The following is a 20334-nucleotide window of genomic DNA, read 5'->3' on the forward strand; positions in this document are numbered from 1 at the left end:
TGTGTGGGAACACAGCACAGGGCAGGTGACCTCCCAGACCTCTGGGAGTGGGCAGGCTCCGTGAGGACACAGGTGCTGTGGCCGCTGGATGGCCATCAGAAAGGCAGAAGCAGGTCCATGCTCCACACCAAAACCAGAACAGAGACCAAACGCATCAGTCATCTAAACGGGGAAACTTCTAGAAGAAAAGATGGGTAAGTTCTCTTATAATCTGTATATGAAAGATGTGAAGAAAACTTTAAACTGTTACATATTTACATGCAGTAAAAGCCACAATTGATTAACTTGACTAGGAAAGCTTTTTTTAACTTTTGAAAAGCACCATAAACCAAGTCGAATAGCATGAGACAAACTGGTCGAAAGCCTGCCGCGCGCTCACAGATAAATGAGCTGTTCTCCCCAGTACACAGAATGATCTCAAAAACAGAGGAAAAGACGGAAAATCCCATAGGAAAATGGACAAAAACATAAACTATTCACAGAGAACAACATACAAAAGAACAACATACGAAAGATGCTCAAGGTCACTCAGAAGCGCGGACTAGAGCTGCGCTGGGAGGACACCCGCCTCCTCACGCTGGTGACACTCGGGAACCGGGCCACACGCCTGCTGGCGTCCCCCCCCCCGCCCCCCGCTGCGCGCCTGCGCCAACCCCGCCGCCTCTCTGCGCCTCAGCTTTCTCAGGGGTCTGAGGACAGCGCCGCCCCGTCGGGGTGTTGAGAAAGTTAGAACTGAAAACGTGGAGAGCAAAAAGCAAAAACGAAAAAAAAAAAAACCCAGGGAAAGTGCTTGGAAGGACGCCGGGCAGAATTAAGTGCTGAGGAAACAGCGACTTACGCACATCTGAGAACAGCTAAGGACCCACGGAAGGAGAGGGTTTAGAGCCACACAGGAGACCCCCAGGCACCACTGCGACAACGAGCTGGCTGCCGCTGGGCGGAGGACGCGGGGGTGGGGGGGCGGTGACAGCGTCACAGAGCACAGAGGACTGACCACCTGGGCGCTGAACTGCACCCATGCTGAGCCTGAGGGAGGCTCATTATGAAGAAAGAAGCAGGGCAGGATTCACGGTGCGACCTCTGACACCTCTGCGTAGAAGTGAGCTCTGAGCCGCAGGCGCCTCCCCTGGGAAACGAGGGCCGAAAAGCTGGGCCCCGGAGCACAGCGCAGCAGGTTTTATTCTGAAAAACAACAAACCCACAGCCAGTGAACTGTTACATAAAAATCTTGAGATTAAATCAAAACCAGCAACAACAGAATCTGTCCCATTGTCTGGCCCACCATGGGCTCCACGGTGACGCCCTGCGTTACTGGTCGGCACAGCCTGTGGGAGTTGGGACCCTGGGACCACTCTGCCCGCAGGCTTTTCTTTCCCACCGGCTCCAGGTGTCCGCAGGTCCCACAGGAGCAGGGTGCCTGTCCCCACCTCCACCCCACCCGGCCGGGAAGCGACAAGATGTGGTCCTCAAGAGGCAGCAGAGCTGACACAGAGCTGTCTTCAAGTTCACACACACACACACACACACACACACACACACACACACACACACGTGTGTGGAGCTCTTTCCACTCTCAGTATTTGGTCCTGCTCTGAGGCTTTCCTGAAATGACGTGACTGAAGACACGCACACACGCACAGGGGCCAGTGCGGGGCAACGACGGGCTTCCCGCTGCTCACACGGCTATGTCCTCGGAAACGTTAGCACTGAATGACCTTTTTCTGAAGGGCATTTTGAGGAGACAAAGAAATTTGCCGTAATGTGGTTACCATGGTGACTGGCCCTTCAAAAGGCCGGGGAGAAATGTTGTATGTCCGTAATCACTGTAACAGCAAATGGTTTGATCAAGCAACATTTGGGGATTAATTTGAAGCAGAATAGATAAATGGGTTTTAACAAGTCAACCAAAAAACCAAAGCAGCAGCAACAGCAGCGACACAAACAGGGTCTTGGTAAGTGGCACCGACCTCTGCCCAGAGAGAACGGAGGCCCCGAGCCAGTCCCCGGAGGTGCTGGGGACAAAGGGGGCCCAGACGGAGGGGGACATTGTGGCAGCCCCTCCCTGAGGGGTGAGGGGTGAGCTTCCCCTCCTCGTGGAGGAGAGTGACTGGAGCTGGCCTCTCAGACTGAAGAGGAAAGGAGGCACCCCTGCAGGCCCAGGGCTCGAGGGAGAAGCGCGGCTCCCGGGCTGGGCCTGCAGTGCCGGACGTGTCAGGGCGCAGGGACGATCTCACGGAACCAGAGAGACGCAGGGCTGGAGCCAGCTCGCAGGGGCTTCCCCTGGCGGAACCTGAGAGAGTTTAGACGTCAGAGTAAATCATGGCTGTAACAGACTCTCCAGAACCTTGGACCGTGGGTCCATGCGGAAGTGCATGAATGAGTATACAAACAGGAGGATTAACGCGGATTCTCACACAACTTCAAATTACCTGCACACGCTAGCTAAGGAGGGGGAAGGAGTGACATAACCGGGGGGTGCCACCTCCATCGAGTGAGTCGCGATGGCCATCCTCAGCAGCGGGGCTACTGCAGGGCGACACCTCTGTGTAGTCACGACAGACACACGTGGGCTGAGTGTGTTCACAAGGAAACAGACAAACTCAAAAGAAGGAAGCTAGCAACTGGTCTGTAATCTTCAAAAGTGACCTTCGCACAGTAGTCTGGGGAGGCCCGAGGATTGTTCCAGGATGAAGACGACGTGAAGGGCCTGACAGCCAGGTGTCAGGTGTGCAGGGCCGGCTGCCTCCGACGTAAAGGGCGTCACTGGGAGAAGCGGCAGCGTTTGACTAGGGTCTAAGGACAAAAGGGCAGTGGGCGGACCAGTGCTAGCCTCCTGACGCTGATAGGCATGCCGTGGTGTTTTAAGAGAACATCTTTGTTTGCTGGAAATACACATTAGCATACTTGGGAGAAGAGCATTATGTTCGCAATTTATTCTGAAATGTTTCAGTGGAGAAGAAATGTTTGTGCTGGGACTTGCTACTCTTCTGTAAGTTTGAGGGCGTTTCAAGAAGTAGATTTTAAAAAGACGGCAAATTACTAACATCAGAAACGAAAGACGGGACACCATACAGATCCACGGACACTAACAGGTTAATAAGGAAACATTGTGAGCATCCTCATGCCCGCAGATTCGATAACCTAGATGGAATGGACAAATTCCTTGAAAAAGACAATTTGTCAAAACTTACACAAGGAGAGATAGACAATCTGAATAACCTATGTCTATTAGATAAGTTAAATCAACAATAACCTTCCAAACCAGAAAGCACCAAACCTAGATGGATGCACAGATGAATTCTACCAAACATTTGAGGACAAATTTATACCAATTTCTTCTACAATCTCTTTCAGAGGATGGAAGTAGAAGAAACACTTCCTGATCGTTCTATGAGGCCAGCGTCACCCCGATACCAAGAGCAGACGAAGACGTGACATCAGAAGAAAAAAAGGCACAGAACAATGCCTCTCATGAACATAGGAGCAAAACTCCTCAACAAAATATTAGCAAACTGAACCCCAAAAGGATTAAAAGAGTTCTATACCACGACCAGGTGGGCTGTACCCAGGTGTGCAAGGCCCGCCCAACATCTGACAGTCAATTAATGTGATCGTCACAGCAACAGATGAAGAAAAATCATCTGAGCACATCAGTAAGTGCAGGAAAACGGGTTCGACAAAATCCCAAACCCACTCATGACTCAAAACGCTCAGTAAACTAGGAACGAGGGGGAACTTCAGTCTGATGGGGATAGCCACCAAAATATCTGCAGCTGACCCCACACTTAACGGTGGGGAACTTGACCCCTTCCCACGAGGTCGGGTACAAGCAAGCTGCCCCCTCTCACCGCTCCTCTTCAGCACTGTGCGGGGGTCCCTGCTAAAGCAAACAGACAAGAAAAGGCAACAGGGGCACACAGACTGGAAGTGCAGCTCTACCGACTGGGAAGGAAGAGCTAAAGCCGTCCTTGTTCACAGAGCACCTGACTGTTTACACAGAAAGTACGGCCGATCTGGCAGAGCCATTCCTGGAACTCACTGGCAGCTGCACAAGGCTGCAGTGTAGGAAGTGCACGCACGCAGTCCAGGTGCTTCCCTACAGACAAGCAGGGAACCAGTGGGACCTGAGATTAAAAACACAATACCATTTACGTAAGCACCCTCAAAAATGAAGTCCTTAGACATAAACCTAATAAAATGTGTACAAGACCTACGTGAGGAAAACACAAACTCCGATGAACAAAATCAAACTAGGTGAGTGGAGAGAGGGTCCATTTCCGTGAATAGTGTGGAGATTTCAGTTCTTCCCAACTTGGCCTATAGATTCAGTGCAGCCCTAAGCAAATCCCAGCAAATTACTTTGTGGATATGGAAAAGCTAGTTCCAACGTTTATATGGAGACGCAAAAGGCCCAGAACAGCCAACACGATACTGAAGGGGAAGAGCCACAACGGAGGACTGACACCACCAACTTTAAGGCTTACTGCGAAGCCACAGGAGTCAAGGCAGCGTGGCGCTGGTGGAAGACGAGACGCACAGATCAGGGAACCGAGCAGAGAGCCCAGAAACAGACTGACGTGAGTGCAGCTGACTGATCCCAGACAAAGGAGCAAAGGCAACACCGGGGAGCAGACAGTCCTTCCAAAACACGATGCTGGAACCACTTAACGTCCACATGCAAAAAAAAAAATCTAGATTATGCCTTTCACAAAAATTAACTCAAAATGGATCATAGGCCCGAATGCAACATGCAAAACTAAAATGCCTGCAAGATAAGGCAGGAGGAGGCCTAGATGGCCTTGGGCATGGCGGTACCTTTTCACGTACCACACCAAAGGCGTGGTCCGTGAAGGCAGTGAGTGACGCTGGCCTTCATCAACACTCAGAACTTCTGCTCTGGGAAGGACAGCACCAAGAGAGTTAGCGGACAGTCCACCGACCGGGAGACAATGTTGCAAAAGACACAAAGGACTGCGATCCAAAACTCGTAGAGAACTTCTAAAGTCAACAGCGAGAAAACAAGCAACCTGCTAAAAAGTGGGCGCCCTGCCCCTTTCCCATCCTCCCTCCCGGCTGAGGATGCGCTCCTCCTGGATTTGAGCCTTTTCGGCACCACCCCAGCGCCCCCGGGCGAGCGCGCTCTCTCCTGGTCTCACCACAACCTGGCGCGTGCAGACGCTTCACGGAAACTTGTCCCTTTGTTCACCCGAAGGGCTGGTTACCTGCTGCTCTCAGACGATGAGCAGTCGGTCCTTGGTGGCCGGGCGGACAGCAGGCTGCCCCGCCCCACCTGGCATCGCCTGGCCTTGTCCTTCCCTGCTGTGGAGCCACCAACGCCCAGACCAGGGGCCCACCCTGAGCGTCCGAGCCTCGGCCACCTGCTCCGGTCCCTCTCCAGGTCCAGATGTGTCTGTGACGTGAAGGGAGGATGCCTCACCCTGCCCCCAGCCATGCTCCAGGGAGAGGGGACAAAGCCTCCATGGCAGAGTGACTCGGAGTGACCTTTGGTCTAAGACCACCAGTCTATGAAGTCAAGAGATGGGGCTTCATTTTTTTTTTCTTTTTAAATCCATTTGCTTCCAACCTAGAAACAGGGGAAAGAAAAGCCAGACTGGAAACCACAGTGGGAGGGAAGGGAAGCTTTGAGCCAAAGAAAACGTTCTGACTGTGTTTTCCTCCTTTGTAAAGAGTCAGTAGAATCTTTCGTGCGGATGAGACCCGGAAAGTTCCACGTGCAGCGGGACACACTGACCCGCAAGCGTCCGCAGAGGCCAGGGAGCGGGCAGCACCCTCCAGGCGTGTACGTACATGGATCCAAATTAGGACTTATCAGCAAGTTCATTCTCTAAAAATAAATCAGCTTTTCTTTGCTTCATCAAAAGATCAGATTATAGTGTACGCCGCCTTACTTGCAGAATAAAATGTGTTTATTCTTAGACAAGCAAGGACAATGAAACGATTACATAACCTGTCAGGTCCCGCAGGGCCAGCTGCAGGAGGGGACTGCTCCTTCACGGCGGGGGTGAGCCAGTCCCCCCACCGCGGAGACAGACTATAGTGGTCAAGAACAGAATGATTCCGGGACCCAAGGTGCAGACTAGAAAGCATCCATCGCTAGCATTTCAGACGGACGCTCTCCGCAGCACGGGGGTTTCCTCCAGGCAGAGGACGGCCCTGGCACCCCGAGGTCAGAACTTGGGTCCCCCCACCTCCGCCGGACCCCTCACAGTGTGATGAGGGTTCCGCTGGCCCCCAGTGGGCGCCCGAGCAGATCCCCACAGGAGCGGGTGAGCTCGCCTCCCGCCCTGGCCAGTGCGTGGGCCGGCGGGAAGACGGCTGCTGGAGGGAAGAGGGGACAAGCGTTTAGCCACGCTGCACCATCCAAGGGACCGGTGTCCACAAGGCTGCTGTCATCTCAGATACTGGCCACAGTCCAGGGTCCCCAGACCACCCGCACTTCAGGCCAGCTGGCTGCCAATTTGGGGGTCCTCACAGCCACCCTCGTGTTCCGTGATTTGTTGGAACAACTCACAGAACTCAGGGAAGCCCTCTTCTTGTGGTTAGTTTTTTGTAGCAAAAGGGTGCGACTCAGAACTGGCCAAAGCAAGACAGACGTCAGGCGAGGTGGAGGGGCCCCCAGGTGAAGCGTCCGTGTCCTCAGGACACGCCCCTCCCAGGACATCAGCCAGGGGTGCTTAGCCCAGCCTCCCTGTCGAGAGTGTTCACTGTGGCCTCGTGATACAGACGTGACAGAGCCACTGCCTGTGCGCTTGGAGCCCTCTCCCGCCCTCGTCCCTCCCTGAGGTCAGGCTGGCGCCCCGTGGTAGGTCTGCCGGGGCGGCCAGCTCTCATCCAGAGTCACCGTCTCAGTGTGAACTACCCGGGGCCCCCGCCCTGAGTCACACACACTCCTGTCGTGTGGGAAACTCCATGGCTTAGAGGCACCACTCTCCCTCTAGGCTGATGTTTATTGCATGGGGGTGCACGGGTCAGGGTTCTCCAGAGGAAAGGAGCCCATGGGAGATGGAGTGACTGATGGCAAGGAACCGGCTCATATAAATTACAGAGGCTGCCAAGTCCCGGGATCTGTTGGCAGCACCCGAGGCCCAGGAAAGGATATGCTTCAGTTTGAATCCAAAGTGGAGAAAGCTGACATCTCAGTCCAAATGTGGTCAGGCAGGACGAGTTCCCTCTTACAGGAGGATAAGCCTTTTTGTTCCCTTAAGGCTTTCACCTGATTAGATGAGGCCCACCCACAGGCGAGCGGGAACCACTTCCCTCAGGCCGCCTGCTTGCACGTTAACCTCATCCAGAAACACTCACACAGACTCACCCAGAACAATGCTTGACTGCCTCTGGGAGCCCGTGGCCCAGACACCGACACCAGAGTGACTCAGCCCAGGGGGAAGACAGGTGTCTCCCGTTGTTCCCCAGGACAGGCTGCGCACGAAACGCTGTGCGGTCAGGAAGGAGCAGGAAGAAAACACCACCCACAGGTAAACATTGCCATTTAGGGTCCCTCGGACGTAAACAGTTTATTCTTTTTTTCTGGGCTTTTCGTGTTTTCTATAACAGATTTTTAAGGCAGAGGTAAAAACTTAAGCAGCCACGCAGTCCCATATAGGCTGCCGGGTTTCATCTGACTGACGCTCCAGCCCGCAGAGCTGAGCACGTTCCCCGTCCTTCCCCGGGGACGTGCCGTGCTGAGTGCGGGGCTCGCAGCGGCCAAGCCACTTCTGCCCAGAGCGGGCCCCCAGCCACCCGCTGTGCCCAGAGCTCCTGTTGGGCCAGGCTTCGGAGCCACAGCAGAGCCGGGAGATCAGCCGGCCTTACCAGCCGCCCTGCCCCTCAGGCCAGGCCGGACCCGCATCACAGGCCAAAGCCTCCTGCTCCATCCTCCTACTGGGAGGATGCCCGAGAACCCTCCTGCCCTCCCCCCACCGTGCCCCCTGCCTGGGGACCCAGTGACACGCAAGTAGTCACTCTTCTCCTGCTTCTGCCACCAGGTGGGACGCCTTCAGAGCGACCCCCACTCCCACCTCTGCTCTGGGTCCAGGGCAGTTCCTGGGGGTGGGCAGTTCTCTCCCACAGCCCCGTGCACCTCCGGGTCCAAGATCTGCAGCAGCGGGACTGGAAGGGCTGAAATCCTGAGCTTCCCCGAAAGGGCCACGGCCAGCCCTCCTGAGCAGCTCCGCCCCGGTGACGCCTCTGTGATTCGGGAGGCAAAGGGATGACAGGGCCCAGGGCCCTGCTCTGGGACGCAGCATGTGCCACACAGGAGGTTAACTGTGTTCAGTGTCACTTGGCCACGAAGGAGGTCACAGTGCTGCAGCCGCTGCCCAGGAGCCCGGGGAGCTGCCGCACGGGGTCAGCCCACACGTCCAGCTGTGGCCGGGCATCCCCACAGGCCACATGTCAACATGCCTCGCCAGCCCTGGGACCTCAGGACCATCCTGCTGGGCCCAACCTCTTCCTGGCTCCACACCAGGGTGCCTCCCTGCCCTCAAACCCTGTCTCTCCCTCAGCAGACCCTGCACCCACCCCCTTGAGAATTCACAGTGGGCTTTCTGAGCTCGGAAAATGGGGAATCCCTTCCCTGTACCCACGCCCACCAGGTCAGAGGGGCCTGCCAAGACAAGGGCTCTGGGCGACCTCCAGTGTCCTTGAAGACCATCCAGGAGGTCAGGGCCCTGGCCCCTCCTCCCGGCCATATGACTGAGCTGGGGCAGAGCTGGGGGCTTTCAGGAGGGGCAGCAACAATGGAAGTGCTCCCCGGAACTTGGTACTCAGAGACCACGGAGCTGTGCAGGGGCCCTGGGGTGCAAGGTCCAACCTCCCCTGGAAGAAGGGGAGCTGAGAGGCCGTTTCCACAATTCTCCGCAACGCACCCTCGTTTCCCATTAAAGACAGATGCAAAGAGGTGCGGGTGCCCACACCGCACCTCGGGGCTCAGGTGCAGATTCTGGGGCATCTAATCGGCCTCATCTCTTCGAGGGATGGTCCAGCCCCGGTCAGCTATGGACCAGTCTCCTCTGGACAGCACGAATTTATAGCCAGAGCCCACCCCCATTCATGGGCCAAGGCCTCAGGAATCTTCCCCCTTATTCCGAGACAATCAAAGGAACACACAGGTTCCCAGTCAGTGGCCTCCAGAGGCGTATCTAGGAACTCAGGACCAGGGATGACAAACCACAGTTGGCCGGCCGCATCCACCCGTCACCTGGTCTCATAAATAAAGTTTTGCTGAAACCCAGCCACATCCGTGCATTTCCATGGTGCACGGCCGCCTGGATGCTGACAGGCAGAGCTGAGGAGCCGTGGGAGCGCTGGGCCGCAGAGCCCGAGCTCCTCGCCCTCCTCTGGTCCTCTGTGACCTGTGGGCGGGCCACACCCGATGCAGCCCAACCTGCCGCAGGTGCCGGCTCCAGTCAGCAGGACGCCTGCCAGGAGGCAGCGCTGCCCGGGCCCTCCCTCCTCCCTCCTCCGGGTGCCTCGATGCCGCAAGGGGCCCGTCCCGGCTCAGCTACACACCGTGCATCAGAAATGACAGCTTCTGGGGCGTGGGCTCAGCTGCCAAGGCTTTCTCCCTCCGAAGACAAAAACACAGCCTTGGGTGAACAAGACCAAGCAGGAAGCACTCAAAATACCTTTACTTTTTTCTCCCCATGGCCATTTCCTCGTACATCTCAGCCATCGCTCACCGGCTACCCCGCTTCCCGTCGAGGTTTCTGCCAGCCTTCACTTGGTCTTTATGAGGCACTTCAGTCCTCCGTTTCATATTCTTCTTCCATTGTCCATGTTGCTGGATTTAAAACAGAAGGAAAAGAAGTGGTGTTTTGGGTGGTGTTTCGGCAGCCTCACGAACCCTGCTCAAGGCCTGCGAGCACGTGGGTGGGGACGCGCTCCGCCGGGATTTATTCAAGAGCAAGCTTGGGGGGCGGGGCGGGTCTCTGCTGCCCCGTGTCTTTCCACTCGCTCCTGGGGGAGAAAGGCTTATTAAGAGGGATGAGTGGAGGCGCCTCGCTCTGCAGAGCGCATCCTGAGAAGGTGGGCAGCGGGCCTGCACGTCCGCCAGGGGCCACGTGCAGGTCCCAGGAAACATCTGGGCAGGCCACTCGCTGACCAGTAAAGCCACTTCTTGACGAGAGACCTAGACAGAGTCCCCGCACAGACATCCCCCAGGACAGATCACTGAGGACGCTTCTCTAACCTGCCAGGGGCTCCCCCATGGACACAGAGCCACAGGCACTGGCCAAAGGCCACCTAAGAGGCCGAGTGACCAGACACGCAGCTGGCCTCCTGGAAGCCAGAGCGGGCGGGACCCGGCACAGCTCTCCCGGTGCCGCAGAAGAAGTGGCGCTGTCCCCCACCAGCACCCCACTGCCCACGCCCTGCACACGACACCCAGCCTGAGGGGCCGGGGGGACACAGAGCAGGGAGGGAAGAGGGAGGCTGTTTAAGGAGGAAACAGACTTACAGACAAGAAACTGCGCTGAGGGCAGAATCCACCTTGCAAACCTGACCCTCCTCATCAGAGAAGAGATATTAGACTTTGGTCCAAACCAAAAAACAGATACAACTTTTCGAAGGGCCAGTGTGGCCTCCGAGTGTCGTTCCCAGGTACCAGCTCCAGAGCAGTAAGGCTGGGCCCATCCCCCGCCTTACCATACTCCCCGCTGGTGTCCCAGCTCTTGTGTGTCGGGTCTGTGCTTGAAGCCTTCGACGCCGGCTGCTCAGCGGGGACCACCGTCTCAACTTTAGTGCTGGGCTTGGATGACACAGGTATTTCCGTAGGGACTTCCTTTTCCCTCCACCTCTCTTGGACAACTCTGATGGAAAGAGTTTTTATCACAGTCAGAGGAACTAAGGGTGGAAAACTCTATGGGCCATCCAGCCCTCCACCAGGATGTGTCCCTAAAAACACAGGGTTTGAGGGGCGGGAATAGCTCAGTGGTAGAGCATGAGCTTAGTGTGCACAAGGTCCAGGGTTCAATCCCCAGCACCTCCATTAATATAAACAAACCTAATTACCTCCCTCCAAAAAATAAATACATAAAAATAATTTTTAAAAAAAATATGGTTCGTGGTCACACGTGTGTGTTTGCCAAGATAAATGCTTTGTCCTAATAGTCCCCACTTTTGTTTCTTATAAATGCTCCCAACAGATGCTCTGCACATGGCATCCAGGCTCTCAGGACAGAGCAGGGCGTGGGGAAGGCATGTGCCCCGCACAGTCACAGCCTGGCATCTTCTGGAAGATGCCCCCCACCCCCGCACCACTCAGAGGAGGAAAACGGTGCTCGTCGTTGGACAAAGTGACTCAGTGAGTCTCATGGCTTTTACTCGTGTCGCACAGCCCCACGGCCCCAAGGAAGGAGGCTGGATGCCAGTCCTGCCTGTGGACGACAGGCAGCTGTGGGGGCCTGGCTGAGTGGGCGTCCTCACTGCCAGTGGGAGCTGGGGGACTCGTGTCCGAGCACACGTCTACACCGCAGCCACCTCAGGCCGAGGGACACGGCCAGCCTTGCGGGGACCAGTGGCCAGGGCTCTGCAGACACACGCTTGTGGGCTGTGAGGCTGAAGGGAATAAGCCTGCTTGGCAACGGCAGGTGTCATCAGATGCTGTGGTGTCGCTGTCAGGAGCGCGGGGGAAGTGGGCTGTCCTGCCGGCCCACCCGCGTTCTCGCAGGGCCCTCCTCGTCACCGACATCACAGGCTGAGGAGCCCCCCCGCCCCCCCCCACCAGGGTGGCAGGTGAGTTTGGAAGGGCACAAGCGCTGACCTGCAGATCACGGTGATGACGAAGGCCCCGGCGATGACCACGACCAAGGCAGAAAACACCTGCACATAAACTGGAAAACAGTGTCGGCTCACCCCTGGTCCAGGTCCCTCCTGCTCCCGGAGGCAGCTGTGCCCTCCACCGCCCCCACGGCCTGGCTCAGCCCTGAGCACCAGCCTCTCCACTTTGTCCCTCAGGACTGTCCCTTGAGGACAGTGGTGGGAGAGCCGCCCTCTCCTGTCCCCCAGAAACGGCCCCAAGCGGCCCCCTGGCCTCGAGACCACACCCTGCCCCCTGCTCCCTGGAAATGGCTCCTTAATAGTCAGGTCAGTTGTCACAAAATTGAGTTTAGGAGATGCTTTGGGGCGACAAATTCCTCAGGTCTGATTTCAAATTTCACTGACTGAGCTTTCCTTTGTTAACATGGGGCTCGCACGGCCCCAAACTGCCCACGTAGTCCCTAAACCCACCCCCAACAGAAGACCTGGAGGCTTTTGGGGTGACTCTTAGTGGGGGCCACTACCCCCGCGGCTCCCTGTGTGGGGGCATCAGTTGCTGTGAATTCTCGGCCCATCCCGGGTCCAGGGGAAGGAGAGGGAGGAGAGGCCGGGGTGCCACCCCCCGAGCCCTGGGGATTCTCCACCGCAGGGGCCCTCTCGGTGCCCGGCTCTCAGGCTGGCCCAGGGGACCAGCCTCCCTGGAGGACGGGTGGTGGCCCACGTCCACTGGCCGACCCGGGACTCACTCGGGCAGACTGGAGGGGTGTTCTGCACGAGCGCCGCCCCAGGGAGGCCTAACTCAAACAGCATTCTCCCCCGTTTTCATCCTGCGTGTTGTCCTTGTGGGGTGGGTGTAAGGACTCAAGGATGGCACGCCGGCGTGGTTGTTAGCACGCAGGCCTTGCTGGGCCTCCGTCATCGCTGGGCTGCCAGCCACCCTCCATGCTCTCGAAGGATGGGGCCGGCTTGCCTGCAGATGCCTATCTCAAGGGCCACGAGTCCCCCACCCCCTCCTCCCGCGGGGCTGTTTCCCCCGGAGCCCCGCACTAGGAGGGGCGTCCTCACTGGTGCACTCGCTTCCCGGGGCGCCGTGATGGAGCAGCACGCCCCGGGGGGTTACACTGCAGGAGTTCCTTGTCTTGCAGTCTGGAGGCCGGAAGTCCCAGATCAAGGTGTCAGCAGAGCTGGGCTCCCTCTGAGGCCCTGGGGGGTCGGGGAGGGGACCCTTCTTTGCTTCTTCCGGCCTCTGTGGCCCCCGGAATCCTGAGCTTCTGGATGCCTCACCCCGTCTCGGGCTCCATCACCACATGGCCACCCCCGTCCCTGAGTGGTGTCTTCACGTGGCATCCTCCTCCGTGTCTGTGTGTCTGCGTCTCCCCTTACAAGACACCGGTCATGTTGGAATGAGGGCCCACCTGGTTCCAGTGGGACCCCGTCTTAATTCACTGCATCTGCAAAGACCTCGTATCCAAGGAAGGCCACATTCTCAGGTACCAGAGGTGGGGACTTCAGCATCGGTCCTTGGGGGACACAAGTCAACCCGCAACACTAGGAGAGCCATGGCTGTAGAGGACGCGATGGCCCCTGGGACCTGCACTGGCCGGACGGACCTGCAGGACCTCTGGGAATGGTGAGGCCACTGGGGCCCTTTACGCGGGGCTGACGTCGGGAAACAGAAAGGGCTTGAAGCCGAGCCCAGGGGCTCGGGGACCAGCGGTGAAGCACATGGCGGGCACCCTGGGATCGGGAGTCCGCGGGAGAGGACAGAGGGGAGGGCAGCTCCGGGCTGTGTCGTGCCGGGTATGACACAGCCTTGTTCCCCTACACAACCGCCGGACCAGGAAACTTCCTGTTGCAGGTCCCTTCTCACCAGCTGCTCTTCTCTTTCAACAGTGCTTTTCCCGCAGAAATGTGTTCACCTGGGTTCACCCTCGAGTCTCCAGGGCCGCCTCCAAGATGCCCCCAGTGATTCTCACCTCCTGGCATTTACCCCGTGGTGTAGGCGCTCCCACAGTGGAGAGGCTGACCTCTGAACCAGGGGCACTGCAGTGGAACGTGACCCCCAAGGCGGTGTCCTGATCGCTTGCTCCGGGGAAGACATCTCGTGTCATAAGGACATGCAAAGGGACCTTGTGACAGGGAGAAGGGCTTCTTATGAGCTCCCAGTGCCGAGCCACCTGGAATTAGATAGTCCAGCCCCGGCCATCCTTCTGATGACCACAGCCTCCTGGTGTCCTGACTGTGGTCTCAGGAGGCACCTGAGCCCAAACCACCCAGCTAAGCCTCTTAAGCTGTTGCTTTAAGCCACTACATTCTGGGCCGCTCGTCGCAGACTGACAGATAACTAACATGGGGCGTGTCGTCGGCGTTGGCTCAACATGCACATTAAATGATGTTGGATGAACTGAACAGAAATGAACAAATTCAGTGAAAGAATGAATTAGGAGCTTTTAAGGGAGAAGAAGGCAACCCTCGAATTTTTGAATTCCAGAGGGTACATATTCCTTAATGTGATTCTGTGTCCTGGTTCACGAAAGAAATTCGGAATTTGTATGTCAGCGAAGTTAGACCGACGCGTATTTAGTCAACGATTGAGTATTCAGCCGTCAGTACATCTCTATATGTGCGAGCATGTTTTGTCCTTGCGGTCAGGTTCCCAGAGGCAGAGGCTGAATTTCCAGGACTCGCTCCCGGTCTCTCGGCACGGCCTCCGGCAGCACCCCCCTCGTCAGGAGCACAGCGCGCGAGTGCTCGCACACCACGTGCTGTGACCGGTCACTCGGAAGGATCCGCAACCAAGGAAAGCATGCTCCCGAAGGGGGATCCCTTGGTCAGTTCTTCCCCCAAATACAGGTAAACAAAAGTTTTGGAACCGTCATGAAGCCCCATGAAGAACCTGAAGGCAAGCACCGGGGAGAAGCGACAGCTCGCACAGCGCCCTCCAAGCCAAGACGGACGAATGGAGGCGAGTCATGCTCTTTGAACTCCCGAGTCTTTCCCAAAGAGCTCATGCTAATTCCCCAAGTTCATATTCTTAATAATACAGATTACGCCATCACACAACGCGTGCTTCAAACCAGCCAATTTAAGAAGTTGGTGAAAGGTTTTCATAACATGGAATTATGTGCACAAAGAACTCATAACGCCCTGTCACCCAATACTGCAACTTACACAGCACAAAGGCTCACTTGCCGTCTTGAATGGGAAAGATGTCAAAGAAGTGGAAAATAATTGAGGGCACAGTGAGACCCCAAACGCAGGGCTCGCTGCCCAGACCCCTCCCACGACGGCCCAACCTCTCAAGCTTGAAAGAAGTCACAGGAAAAAGCCCAGCCCACACAGCTCGATTATTCGAAGGGAAAGGATTGGAAGCAGGCTAACACTTGCCTCCAGGGAAAACGGCCCACCCACCGGCTGAGCCGTGAGCCCTCTCCAACCACAGAAGTTTCTGGAGTCTGTGTCCTTTTCCTGGTTCCTTAAGGACACTAATAATTAAGGTGTTACAAAGAATAAGTTTCATTTTTTTCAAATAAATGACAGACATAAGGTGATTGTATTAATTTAAATGATGTCTGAAATACTAACATTTGCAAAATGGCCAACTCCCACATAAGACGCTGAGGAGCAGATGTCCAGGGGACAGGACAGAAACGGCAGCGGCGTCTCGGATTTCCGTTCTTTGCTGGCGACCGTCTTCCTTGAATGGCCCATCTCCTGAGATCCGAGTGAGCTGGGTAATGAACGACCACGGACTGTGACCAGGGACTGTGACCTGACCCGGGAACTGAGCGTCTTCTGCACCTTTGTGTGCGAGAGACTGGAGGAGCGAGCGCGCACGCCCCTGCGATGTTCCTGTTTCCTGCTCTGGGGGCCCCGTGGTAAGTGTCTCAAAAGACCAGCCTGTTGCCTTGGATGCAGAGGCCTCTAAGAGGCGAGGCTTCCTGGTGGAGGAAGAGGGCTGGCTGGGAACCGTCTGCTCTCCCAAGTAAGGTGCGTGCAAGTCAAACACCAAAGCCACGAAACAGCAACAAAAAGATGACAAGTTGCAAAAAGCATCAAGTTATGGCCAAACCACCACCTGGGGCCGCAAAGCCAGCTTCGGGAGTGGCAGTCACGTGCGCCGGAGCACGAGCGGCCGGGACGCCGCAAGATGGCAGCTCGTCCAGCGACGGAGGCCCTGAGGCGAGCCAGGCCCCGAGTGGGATGCTGGCTAGAGGCTGTGGGTTACGATGTGACGGGTGGAGGCCGTCTTCCTGGTGCAGCTCTGACTTCCCGATTGTGTAAACTGGACCCGAGATCTGCTGGGGCCCAGAATTAATGTTCAAAAACAGCAGAGAAGGCGCCCCTCCTCCAATTCAAATGCCCTCTCCATGGAAGCACTGGGACAAGGGCAAAATGGCCAGAAGGAAGTGTCTCGGGATTCTGGAAGCTCACCGCGAGCATGCAGCCGCCGGCTCGCTCCGGGTGTCTTTGCCTGGCCTGACCGGGAGCTCAGTGCGAGCGGCCCTTCCCTCAGCCACTGGCTGAAGGCAGTCAGCCGCAGCCTGGAGAGTCAAGACGGCTGGCGTGGCAGGTGGTCGTTGGGGCAAAAGTCAGGCTGACCAACGGCTAAAAGGGGAACTCTCGGGGGTGATCTGTCTACAGGGAGGTTTGGAAAGCGGTGACACGTTCCTTGGAGTCTAGAAGGCGGGGAGCACATCCCGGGCTGGGAACACCCCCAGGAAAGGCCCTCCCAGGCTCTAAGCTCACACTGCTGGGTGCCCTTGAGTTTCTGTGCAGGCGTGAAGGCAAGATGAAGGCAGCGCTGGAAACCCTCGGGCTGAGCGTTGAAGGTGAGCCCAACACACACACAGGGCCCTCGGCAAAGACTGGGAAGGCACTGTCCCAGGCATCTGTGGAGATTTCTGTCCAGCCATTAGCTGACCACAGGGCCAACACCACAGAGAATACAGATGTTAGACAATTGGTTCAGAAAAGTCACTAAACAAGGACAACAACACACAGCAATAAGAGGTCCTGGGAGGCCGGAGACCCTGACTTTCAGAGTTGCTATATTGTATTATTTAAAATGTCGGTTTTCAACAAAAACTGTCATCGGGAAATCCTCCCAGCTGTGAGGGGCATTTGCTGTGGCCTGTTTTTGAGTCAGACAGATTCCTCTTTTGCCCCACGTGCCAAATCTTCACCATAAAGGAAGGCGGACACCCCCCTTCGGGTGAACCCCAGTTCTGCCAATGCTGTAGCTGCTTGAATTGTCTTCCCCGTGATACCGCTTTCCTGAAGGAGCTGGTCTAAGGTTTGGAGTCTGGGGGTTGGCACTGTCCCAGCGGGCAGCGTCTGACCTCCAGTGTCCAGGCACATGAAGGCAGACTCAGCCTTGCCCCTGGGGGCTCAGCCCGGCTGGGGCGCAGAGGGAGACGAGGGAGGAAGCACCCTGGGAAGCCCTGGGACACGGGTGCTCCTGTGACTCCTGGGGTGCCGGAGGCCAGGGAGAGGACCGGGCAGGGAGGGCCCGGGACCATTTCCCAGAGCACTGGAGCTGCTGAGCACCCACGGGTTGTGTGTCTGGGGGCAGCAGCCCCTCCCTGAGCCAGTGGCTTTGGTGGAACTGTTCCCTCACACCCAGCTTTCTACACCCCCCAGAATAGCCAGCCCTTCAAAAAGGAGGGCTCTCAAAGCAGCCTCCTCAGCCGCAAGTGGACTTTCTCCACTTGCCTAAACGGCCTGAGTCCCACTCCCAGGCCCGCAAGCCTTCCCGCCCCCTGCTGCACAGAGCAGGCGGGGTGACCAGGGAAGGGCAGCGGAAGCCCGTCCAGCAGTGCTGACCCGGGCGAGGGAAGCAGGTGGCTCAGGGCTCACGAGGCTTTGTCCGCAGGGCGGGCGGCCCCATACTTACTGGGAACAGCTTTCTCATAGCAGACGCCTTTGTAGAAGCAGCACCCGAGTTCCTTGCAGCGATCCCTGGTGACGTTGTAGTCACATATGTCATACAGAGGAATGTCGCACACTGCAAGGCAGACACGCAGGACGTTACCGCCAGAACACAGCCCCTCGGGGCCTCTAAGGAACGCGGGGCTGGGAGTGGGAGCTGGCGGCTGTGTGTTGTGGGTTTAATTATGCGTCACACAAATCTCACTTTGAAACGTGAATTAGATTTCTGAACAAAATAACACAAGTTAATCACACAGAACCACGCGGGGTCTGCTAACAAGGGGAGCTGGCCGGGCTCAGCGCCGGACGAAGGGCCGGGAGACGGAGACCTCACACCACGGCTCTTCGGGGGTTTGGCCAGGAACGTGCTATTAATTCACATTTAAGCACCCAGAGAGTTAAAATTATCAACATGGGCTGAGGAGTATTTCAGAATTGAAAAGCTGAGCAAAAGGACGGCAAGTTGAAGTTCAGGGAGGCGCAGGCAGGGCAGCGCAGCACAGGGCTCAGCCCCAAGCGCCTGCTGAGCCGCTGCCGGGGGCGGGGGGAGGGCCCCTCAGGAGGGCCCCCCACCCCCCGAGCCTCCAGCGACGCCCGCCTTCCTCGAGGGGTTAGTCTCTCAGACTCGGGGATTCTGGAGAAACTCAGTGCCCCTCCTGCCCTTTCCTCCCTGTCCCAAGACACGCCCACTCCAGGTTTGCCAAATCCGTCCGCATGGCCTCCCTGCCAGCCGGGGTTGGGAGGGGAGGGGAGGGGAGGGGAGGGGAGGGGACAGCCTCTGCCACGGGTGCCGCAGACACAAGGCTGACAGAGTCCCAGAGTCCGAGGACGAGAGGCCCGAGGCTGGCCACCTCCTCCCACGCCGCTGGCCCTCCGACAGCCCAGCCGGGCCCCAGAAGCCAGAGCCCCGCCTGCCGACCTGGGGGCGGGCTGGCCCCCCGGGGCCCAGCGGTCGCAGGGCAGGCACTCGGAGCCTGGGGAGTGTGAGGGAATGAGGGCTGCGCTGGGCTTTGTCTCAAGTGTGTCTGGGCTGCAGGGACCCCCTCGGGGTGGGTTTTCTTTAAGTTCTATTTCCCCCTTTCGTGACACCAGCCCCTCTGCAGAGACCTCGTGGTCCCCACGTTCAAGGGGAGGAAGTGAGGATGCTGGTTCTGAACGTCGCGGCCAGCTGAGGGGGAGGAAGTCGCAGGACCGTCCTGCACACCTGTACCCGAGACGGCCCCGGATGGGGCTGCAAGGACCTGGCCCTGAGGCCACACCCCGTCCCCTTCTCGCTGCAGGAGACCAAGATGTGTGCAAAGAGGCTTCTCACAGCGGCGGGGAAGAACCGGGCCCTGGTCACTGGTTCCAGGCTCGCCTTCTGTGCTGCTCGCTCAGGCCGCAGTGCACCCGCCACCTCCTCCGAGCCGGCTTCTGAGAGCCAGGAGCCCCCACACCTCAGGCCCCACGGTGGCCCCACCTCCCTACCTGCAAATTTCTTCAGGAGGTGCGACGGGGACTTCTTGAATTCTGGTGCATATCTCATTGTAGTGGTTGAAGGTCAGGCGGGGGCTCAAGGGCACCTGGGGGGAGAGCAGGTTAGCATGGGGGACCTCGTGGACGGGCCGCAGCTGCAGTCAGTGCCAGGATGGAGGTGGCCAGGCTGAGCCGGGGGGGGGGGGGGCAGTCTTCACCTGTCAGGCACGTCCCCCACTGACCCCTGGTCACACGTCTCTCAGTCACACTCCAGGTGGACAACAGCTTTTAGACCAAACAAGAAACTGACCACCACCTCCCTCCTGCTGCTCCCAGCCAGTGGAAGGTCCGCTCTGCCCGCTGTGATGTCACACAGGCCTGGTGACATCACAGAGGGTCAGACAGGGGTGGAAGATCCCTGCAGCCTCCAGACCCCACACCTGAGCCCCTTTTCTGAGCAACACTTACCCCACTGCCCGGCCAGGCTCACCTTCAGAACAAGTCCAGCAAGGATGAAGCAGCAGCAAGTGCAAAGGCCCTGGGGTGAGGCAGCCCAACAAAGCTGAGAACCCGGAGGAGGCTGTGTGGCGTGAGGGGAGGCAGGCAGAGGAGAGACACAGATTACAGGCACGTGTGAGAGCACCGTGGGCCTTTGGCCTTTGCGCTGAGTGAGGTCTGGGCGTTAGGGCAGGATTTGGTGCAGAGAGAAACTGAATCACACATTAACACGTCATCCCGGCTGCGCTGAAAACAGACCCTGAGGGGGCAAGATCAAGCCTGGGGAACGGCACAGAGACCCAAAGAAGATCAAAGGTGGGACTGGCTAGTGACAGTTGACGCTTCTCGGATGTCCTCAGAGTCAGGACTGGACGTGGTGAGGGGGGAACTGGGCTGGACGGTGGAGCTGCCATGTTTAGGGTGGACACTGGGCTGTGAGCAGACAGGTCAGCAGACATTTCCCCTCTGGTCAGGGCTGAGGTCCTGGAGGGCTGCCACCAGCAGACTGGGGGTGGGGGAGCGGGCCGTTGAGGCAGGCGTGGCCACGTTCCAGGAGAGAGGATGAAAACATGGGAGGGCGGAGAATGGAGCCTGAATCACTCAGGCCCAGGGGTGAGGGGCTTGGGAGAGGACCTCAGGGTCGGAGCTGTGGCCGGAGCCCAGGTGTGCGTG

General features: G+C 57.5%; 1 protein-coding gene across 1 annotated transcript; it reads right to left on the bottom strand.

The window, feature by feature from the left end:
• Positions 1-2211: 2211 nt before the first annotated feature.
• On the bottom strand, positions 2212-19234 carry TEX29 (testis expressed 29). The gene is made up of 7 exons (XM_064492910.1): positions 19177-19234; positions 17675-17785; positions 11783-11852; positions 10666-10829; positions 6228-6339; positions 4816-4896; positions 2212-2290 (listed from the first exon to the last, which is right to left on the bottom strand). Exons 1-7 carry the CDS (start codon positions 19232-19234, stop codon positions 2212-2214), a joined length of 675 nt encoding a protein of 224 aa, XP_064348980.1.
• Positions 19235-20334: the final 1100 nt, after the last annotated feature.

The sequence above is a fragment of the Camelus dromedarius genome, chromosome 13, assembly GCF_036321535.1.
Source record: "Camelus dromedarius isolate mCamDro1 chromosome 13, mCamDro1.pat, whole genome shotgun sequence".
Lineage (NCBI taxonomy): Eukaryota > Metazoa > Chordata > Mammalia > Artiodactyla > Camelidae > Camelus > Camelus dromedarius.